Here is an 8,607-nt window from a genome sequence, read left to right on the forward strand (position 1 = left end):
TTTCTCTTTTTTTTCTTTCTTTCCACTTAAACTGTTGTAGTGTATATTGACTTCCTGGTTCTGCATCAGTTCATATAAGTCTTCTCATGCTTCTCTGAATCCTTCATATTTGTTATTTCTCACACTATAGTTAACCAGTAGCTTCATGTGTCACAACTTGTTTAGCCATTCCCCAACTGATGGCCGTCTACTTTGTTTCCATTTCTTTGCTACCACAAAAAGTGCTGCCATAAATATTTTACTATGTATGGGACTTTTCTTTCTGTCTCTGACCTCTGCAATGTCTTACATGTCCCACCAACTCCTGTTGTAGACCCACAGGCCGTGCATTCCTCCTCTTGTGTTCTTACTACCCTCCCCAGCAATTCAGCCTGGTTGTCTCTTGGGGATCCTTAAAGCATCAGCTATCAGTACTTTCTCCCTTTTCCCAGGTCCCCCATTCTCCTCCTCCAAGTTAGAGCCTCCAAGAAGATGTGCTCAGATATAGAGATGGAAAGGACCTTGGGTCCTATACAGAACTGCAACCACTTGCCATCCCTGGGTTACTTTTAAAGCAAGGTTTTCAGTTTTCCCAATTTTTCATGCTTGAGGACAAATCTACTATAGCTCAGTTGTGGGGCCATTCACTTTGGTATATGTCTTGTCTTAGATAACCATTTAAGTACACAGATAATATGTTTCAGATATTTGTTTCTCAGTCTCCAAGACGGTTTTCCCCAAGATATGGGCAAGACTAGAATCATGTCTGTGCTTTCTGAAGAAAGAGAAAGTTCAAGTTTTGCCCTATCTCTCCCAGCTCCCATGTATCTTACCCCCTGCCCTGTTCTCCCAAAAGAGCACCATAAGTTATTACTGTATTATTATTTACTCAAGACTCCAACAGAGCCCAGAGATAATCTTTGCAAAGCACTTAGAACAGTGCTTGGCACACAGTAGGTCTATATAAATGCTTATCCACCCTCCCTTCCTCTCTTCTCTCCTCTTTAAACAAACCTCCTCAGGTTGACTAGATTCTCAAGGATATGGCTGATCAGCCTGTGCTCAGGCGTTGTACAATGTATTCTTAGATGTCAGAATCCATTGTTGGAAGGGAGATCAGAGGCCATCTTGTTCACCCCACACCTGCCGTCTATAATAGCCCCAGAGATTGTTCAGATATCTCTAGAAGACTTGCTGTGCTTCCTAGTTTCTGTGTTTTAGTGTGTGCTATTTCCCTATGAGGGCAATAGCCCCTGCTTCCTTCTCCCCCCACCAACATCCACCATATTGGTCCTTCAAAGTTCACCTCAAATGACTGCATCTTCCCTGAAGTTGCTAACCAGATGGAATCCCTCCTTCCATGTTGTGACTGTGAGAAGCTTATGTTCTAGACATAAACATTATACTCTTCATTACCCATGACATCTTGAGGGAGGCAGTGCCTACCTAAAATAAAGAAGTTCCTTTGATTTTGGAGTTGAGGAAATTCAGAGAAGTTAATTGACTCCTTAGTGTTAACAATGTGCCAGAGGTAGAACTGAAACCCTTGGCTACACCATGATCTGACCAGTTTTAACATTATTATAGTAAATTATTATGGTAAATCTGGCATTGTTCCAGTACAGTTGGTCCATGTTTGTGTCACAGAAATGAATGGGAATCATACTTTTTTGTGTGTGTTTAGACATAATATAATATAGCATTGAGACATATGTTGTAAATTTCCTTTTCTCAATATGAACATTTCAGTTCGTTCTTTAAAAACCACTACCACCACCACCGACAACTCTTTTTGATTGCTAGATTTATTAAGCACTTACATGCTAGACACTATACTATACAAATACAAGCAAACAAGTCAGGTCCTCCTCTCAAGGAGCTTACATCCTATAGCAGGAATACAACACATAAAGGTAGGATTTGGGGAATCAAGCTGGGGTGAGGCTGCTAAGCAGGTGGGGCAGGTAGAGAGAAAGAGCTGGGCATGAAGCAAGCACAAGCATGGTGGGGGCTCTTCAGGAAATGGGGATCCTGGTCAGGGATTCACCAGTGAGCTGAGGAGACTCCAGAGTGGTGTCAACTGTATGTTTATCAACTGTATTTTTTTTTAAAGAACTAAGTTTTACTTAACATTTCACTTATTCTTTGCATATCCTTTACAATCACATTCCATCCTTCTCTGAACAATCTCCCTGTTTATGTCTTCCTTCTTGCGGTGACTTTGTTCTTTTAGAGTTGAAGAGGAAGATGGGAGCCAGACTGTGCAGAGCCTCCCTAATTCACTTTGGGGGTGTTCAAATCAGTCTCAGAAACACAAGTGCTACAAAGGAATTAAGAATAAATTTTTATTCTCCTTTGAAGGCTGTAGAGCCTGGAAATGGAGGGGTGATGGGGAGTGGAATCCATAACTACTTTGTACAGATTTGTATTTAAATACTTTATATAGTCTACAATCATATCTGTACTTGTCTAACAAGATGGGATGGTTTATTTTTTGTCTTTGTATCACTAATATTCAGCACTGTGCTTGGCACGCTGTAGAAGCCTAATAAATACTTGTGGGTTAAGAGACCCTGTAGCAGGTGCATCTGGCATGTTAGGCTCCTTTACAGTCTGTCTCCCACCTCCCTGTCTAGCCTTATTTCATACTACCTTCTTCCACGAAGTCTACCTCCACACAAACTCTCCTCTCCCATTTGCCAAGGCTCTTTTTCCTGCCTGCAACTCATTTCCTCCACATCTCTTCTTTCTGAAATCCTCTTTAAGATTCAACTCAGTAACCACCTTTTCTGTGAAGGCTTCCCTGATCCCTTCCCGGCTGAAAGGGACTTCTTCCTACTAAAATTTCTTATGGCACACTGTCTTAGACTAGGGGATCTTAACCTGGGCACCCTCCTTAAATTTCTTATGGCACACTGTCTTAGACTAGGGGATCTTAACCTGGGCACCCTCCTTAAATTTCTTATGGCACACTGTCTTAGACTAGGGGATCTTAACCTGGGCACCCTCCTTAAATTTCTTATGGCACACTGTCTTAGACTAGGGGATCTTAACCTGGGCACCCTCCTTAAATTTCTTATGGCACACTGTCTTAGACTAGGGGATCTTAACCTGGGCACCCTCCTTAAATTTCTTATGGCACACTGTCTTAGACTAGGGGATCTTAACCTGGGCACCCTCCTTAAATTTCTTATGGCACACTGTCTTAGACTAGGGGATCTTAACCTGGGCACCCTCCTTAAATTTCTTATGGCACACTGTCTTAGACTAGGGGATCTTAACCTGGGCACCCTCCTTAAATTTCTTATGGCACACTGTCTTAGACTAGGGGATCTTAACCTGGGCACCCTCCTTAAATTTCTTATTGCACACTGTCTTAGACTAGGGGATCTTAACCTGGGTACCATCCTTAAATTTTTTATGACACATTGTCTTAGATTAATGATTTTTAAACTGGGCATCCATGTGTTTGTTTTTATTTATTTTTGAAAACTGAGTTTCCTTTGTAATCCTATGTATTTTGTTTTACTATTTTAAAAATCTTATTCTGAGAAGGGGTCTGTAGGCTTCACTAGCCTGCCAAAGGGGCCCGTATCCCCAACAAGGTTAAGAAACCGTAGTCTTAAATCTTTCCTTTGCTTTTATCCTTTTCTTCCTTTTTTTGGGGGGAGGGGGCTTTTATCACTTTCTAACCAGCATCATTTTTCTTTGTCCCTCTCAAGCCCACCGCATATCCCTTGATATGCAGGGCATGGCACTATCTCACTACTTTGGTTTGCTGGGACTGGTCTAGCCTGGGGACTTAGCAATTGTTATTGGCACATATCAATACCAAGATGTATAGTTTGTGATAAACATACTATTGGCATCACTGGAGCTCCACAGAGAGAGAGCCAGAAAGACTCAGACCCAAGGTCAGCCTTCTCCATTCTGTCTAGGATGCCCCAAGGAGAAACACTCACCAGAGGCAGAGCCTCTTCCTGGCATCTGCCCCCTGGGCACAAGGAACAGATTCATCTGAACATCCACTCCAGCAAGAGCACTGCGTTCTCCCTGGGGTTTCTAGACATCTGGAGTCAGAAGCACAAATCCACTTGCCAGAGGCCTAGTGATGAGCACACCCTGCCGGAAGAGATCCTTAGAGCATGAATCAGTCAGATGGTGTCTAGCATTGGTTTCTTCCATAGATAGGAATTAAAAAAACAACAACAACGACATCGACAGTACAGCGGCTCCGTGGCCTTCTGGAGGCCCGGGGGCAGCACGAGGAACGTTCGCCTTTGGGTCTGTCCCTACTGGTTCTTCTTTTCCTCGAGCTCCTCGTCAGCTGACGAGCTTATGTGCATCAGTGCCAGTCCATACAGGATCAGGACGACTCCGGCCCACCACATCACTGCACAGTATTCTCCATACAACAGGTAACCCAGGAAGGCCTGAAGCGGCAGAGGACACGGGAGAGAAAATGGGACGGAAAGCACATTGTCATTTCCTCTTCTTGGGCAGCCTGGACAAATCGCTCTCAGAGCTGAGGATTCCTTGTCAGATAGTTTGGGGCCCCCTATGGAAATGTACTTTGTTAACCCAAGGCGATTTGATATCCCCAGAGCCCCGGGGCTCGTTCTTCCATCCCTAAGTCCTTGTTGTTCTAACTCACCAGAAGACCCTTTGGGTAAGCAGTACATGCTCTCCTAGCTACTCATCACAGGCTGAATCCTGGGAATGGAGGGAGAATGTTGCTTTATATCCAGTCCATAGTTAGCAAAGGTTTACTTAGTTACTGAGTGTGATGTCATGAAGCACTGGGAAATGAGGACGCAGGATCATGGATCTACAGCTCAAAGGGACTTCAGGGGCCAAGGAGTCTCATCATTTCATTTTACAGATGAGGAGACTGAGGTCCAGGAGAAACTAAGTGACTTGCCCACGGTCACACAAGTATTTAGTAGCAGAGCGGAGATTCAAACCCAGGTGCAGGGCCCTTTCTACTGCATCTATGATCTATGTTAGTACCATAACTGCCTCAGTTTCTCTCTCTGCTCCCTCATAGCTTCATTCTGTCCCACGAGTCAAACATGTGGTCAGTACTAGCGCTTCCATACATGCTCTGAAGTGTCATGTTGCAGATGCCTCCACTGCTACAGCCAGTAATGAATGAAGTGGTTTAACTACAACTTCATCCTGTTTTTCAGGCCCCCTTGTGAGTGGCCATGCTAATTGCTCCATCAGACTCTCTGGGCTCTCAAAGACCCTGCAGTTTCTCCCTAGCTGAAAAGGAAGGGCACTCTGAGGATGGACTGCCTGCCACCTCCCATCTGAGGACCAACCTGGCTAGGTCTGGTGAGCCTCTGTTCTGCTGTCCTGTAAGTCACACAAGTACCTCATCATGTGGGTAAGGCCTAAACGTAGCTGGCCACAAGACCAGGGAGGTTTCATAACAATTTAAGCTGAATCAAAAAGCAGTTTTTGAGCACATACCACATGGTGCTAAGCACTTGGAATACAAATGACCAAAAAAACCCATTAGTTCCTGTTCTCAAGAAGATCATGGAACAACAGCCTGCCAAAGCATTGGTGGACAATACACATGGACACAGACAGGTAGAAATCAGCAGTCCTCAGAGAAGTTATAAAACTTTGTAAGTGATTGGATCTCCATAACCAGGTATCATTTAATTTTTTTTCTTTAATCTAAACCTCTGATTTTACTGGTATGGGAAAGTCTCAGTCTGGAAACTCCCTCCCCTGATACATAAAAACACTTCATCTACAAGAGTCTTGGGGAGTTGCAGCTGACACTGAGGTTAAATGATTTACCCTTGGTCACACAGCTAGTCTCTGACAAAGGGTAGGACATGAATTTGTGATCTCCCACAAGCCCCTTCTCTCCTCTTTTACTTCCTTTCCCTTTCCTTCCCTTCCCTAGGTCTCCCTTGCTTCATAAAATGAGAAGACTAGACTAAAAGACCCTTATCATTCCTTCCAGGTCTAAATACTTCCTGGCTCCAGAACTGGCCTTCTCTGTACACTACCCCATGCCACCTTGTTGTTTTATATTTCACAGACCAAGAAACAGAACTCAGGGAAATTAATGGAGCACTGTACAGGTCCCCTTCCCCACAATGTGGTTACTTACCGAGGCAATGATGTTAGAAGCAGTCATTGTCAGCGATGCAGTGGCAGAAGATGAAGAAATGCTGAGTGCTTTGGAAAAGAAGGCCCACATGAGGGAGTTGCTGACAATCATCAAGGAAAAGGCCATCAGCCGGAACATCAGCGTCAGCTGTAGGGGAATGAAAGGTGCCCAAAAGGTTCTCTTGAAGTGGCAGGACCTTACAAGTATTTTTAGAATATTTTCACCAATGAGAGTAAAATAAGAGGGTCCCAGAAGTCCCTCATTCTATGTCCCAGGCCCCTAAGAATGGGCATTTCTATTCAGACACCTACACCGTGTCCAGAGAACTCTTAGGCATCCAGCAGGACAGGATGGACAAGATACCAGGCTGTATTAGTCCCCATCCTCAGGGAGCCTTATAGGAGATTAGGACTCAAACACAACACATACACACACACACACACACACACACGAGAATGCAAGAGATAACAGAAGTAAGTTGTTGGTTAAACCTTAAATGCCTATGCAAATATCCATAGTTCCTATTTTACCGGAGGCAGGGATTGCATTTCTGACGGAACAAAGATGGTAAAGGATACAGGATAATAATGACAAACATCAGAAATCTGAGTCAAGGATGGAGGGACATCGACCTACTGCAGAATCTTTAATCTTGGGAGGGAATGTAAGGTGCTGGAGGAGGAGGAGATGACAATCTAGCTCAGACACAAGATTCTGCGGTAGATTTCTTTATTTCAGGACTTTGGCCAGCGTGGACAAAGTCACCTTTCCTCCCTCAAACATTTCCCCCACAAAAATTCAATTCCTCTGTGAAGGAGGATGCAGAATAATACGCCCTCCACCCACAAGCACTCTTCAAGGGGGACAAATGGGAGGGTCTACCCCCTGTGCCCAGTAGGTTCTGTACGGAAGCGTCAGCCCCCGCTCCCTCCCCAGGAGCAGTTCTGTTCCAAGCGGGGGTGCTGCAGAGGGATCTGCCCAACCCCCCATTCAGCTCTGCTAGGGAGGGGGTGCTGCAAAGGGGTCCACCCCCGACGGCCTTCCTCCATCTGCAGAGCTACTTGGAGGACTCGACGCAGAGCGGTCCCTTTTCCCTTTCCCTCCGACACCCACTAAAGGGGCACTGCAGAAGAGACCCCCGTCCCTCCCAGTAGCAGTCCTATTCCGAGGGTGCGCTGCAGAGCAGTCTTCTCTGCCCCCAAAGTCCTGCTTAGAGAAGGCGCTGCAGAAGGGTCCCCCCAACCCCTTCCCAGATACAGTTCCGCTCCAAGGGGCCGCTGCAGAGGAGTCTTCCCTCACCCTCCCCACCCCGCAGTCCTATTCGGAGGGGACACTGCGGAGGGGTTTTCCTGCCTCTTCCCCACCCCGCAATCCCGCTCCAAGTGGGTGCAGCTGCAGGGGGGCTCTGCCTCAGACCCTTCCCCATCCCGCAGTCTCACTCCCAGAGGGCGTTAAAGAGGGGTCCGCCCCAGCCCCCTCCCTACCCCGCAGTCCTATTCGGAGAGGGCACTGCGGTGGGGTTTTCCTGCCTCTTCGCCTCCCTGCAATCCTTCTCCGAGTGGGGGCAGCTGCAGAGAGCTCAGTCCCTGCCCTCTCCCCACCCCTCGGTCCCAGTCCGAGGGGGCGCAGCTGCAGGGGGGTCTGTCTCAGCTCCTTCTCCACCCTTCAGCCCCCTCCCCACCCCGCAGTTCCGCTCCCAGGGGGCGCTGCAGAGGACGCTCCCTCCCCACACACCCCACGCACCATCAGCCACCCGCTCTGCAGGAGGCACATGCCCCTCCCCGCCCCGCCAGCACCCTGGACAGCAGGCGCCGCTGCTCCTCATCAGCCCAGCTGCTGGCCCGGCTCCGGCTCTTACCCAGGCCTGCATGGCGGGCGGGTAAGGGAGCTCCTGCTCGCCGTCCTCCTCCGGGCCCCGGGACGTCGGCTTCAGGGCCAGCTTGGCGAAGGCGGCGGCGAAGGCGCCCAAGCCTCCGGCCGCGATGGAGCAGAAGGCCGAGCCCCAGCGGAGCCGAGCCAGGGCGCTGGGCCCCAGAATGGCCGCCATGGCTTCTGGCACCGGCAGCGGCAGCGGCAGCGGCAGCGGCAGCGGCAGCGGGAGCGCGAGGGGGCCTGCGGCGGAGCCGGAGCCGGGAGCCGAGGCCGAGCCCGAGCCTTTGCCGGGGTCCCTGCCGGTGCTCCGCCTTCTGCGGCAACTACGCCCCCGCGCCGCCATAGGCTGCCTGCTTCCCGTGACTTCAGCGTCACAATGACGAGCGCGGCTGAGCTCCCCTTCCTCGGAGCCCGGAGCCCCTCCTCCGGCCCCGCCCCGCCCCTCCTCGCTCCGCCCACACCCCGCCCACACCCCGCCCCCGCGGCTCTGCAGAGGACCGAGGCTCCGGTTCTCATCTCGAGCATCATCAGGATGCAGGAGGCCGGCAGCCTCAGGGCGGGACCCAGGGCACGGACCTAGGGCTGGGGGCTTAAGGATCGTCTGGTCCAGTGCTCCCGCCTTC

At 48.9% G+C, this 8,607-nt stretch overlaps 1 protein-coding gene across 2 annotated transcripts; it reads right to left on the minus strand.

The window, feature by feature from the left end:
* Positions 1–3,503: 3,503 nt before the first annotated feature.
* On the minus strand, positions 3,504–8,376 carry TMEM42 (transmembrane protein 42). 2 transcript variants are annotated; one of them, XM_072651411.1, is made up of 3 exons: positions 7,971–8,367; positions 6,113–6,259; positions 3,504–4,412 (listed from the first exon to the last, which is right to left on the minus strand). In XM_072651411.1, the coding sequence occupies exons 1-3, from the start codon at positions 8,325–8,327 to the stop codon at positions 4,272–4,274; spliced, it is 645 nt and encodes a 214-aa protein (XP_072507512.1). In that variant the 5' UTR covers positions 8,328–8,367; the 3' UTR covers positions 3,504–4,271. The 2 variants fall into 2 exon arrangements, with proteins under 2 accessions (XP_072507512.1, XP_072507513.1); XM_072651412.1 differs by having other exon boundaries at positions 3,674–4,537; positions 7,971–8,376.
* Positions 8,377–8,607: the final 231 nt, after the last annotated feature.

Source organism: Notamacropus eugenii, chromosome 3, assembly GCF_028372415.1.
Source record: "Notamacropus eugenii isolate mMacEug1 chromosome 3, mMacEug1.pri_v2, whole genome shotgun sequence".
Lineage (NCBI taxonomy): Eukaryota > Metazoa > Chordata > Mammalia > Diprotodontia > Macropodidae > Notamacropus > Notamacropus eugenii.

What these genes read in the sequence shown, in the direction of transcription:
- TMEM42 (XM_072651411.1), bottom strand. Translation starts at nt 8,327, where the DNA reads ATGGCGGCGCGGGGGCGTAGTTGCCGCAGAAGGCGGAGCACCGGCAGG. An exon ending in CGCCCGCCATGCAGGCCTGG is followed by an intron (nt 6,260 to 7,970) that starts GTAAGAGCCGGA and finishes ATTCCCCTACAG; the next exon opens with CTGACGCTGATGTTCCGGCT. An exon ending in CTTCTAACATCATTGCCTCG is followed by an intron (nt 4,413 to 6,112) that starts GTAAGTAACCAC and finishes CTGCCGCTTCAG; the next exon opens with GCCTTCCTGGGTTACCTGTT.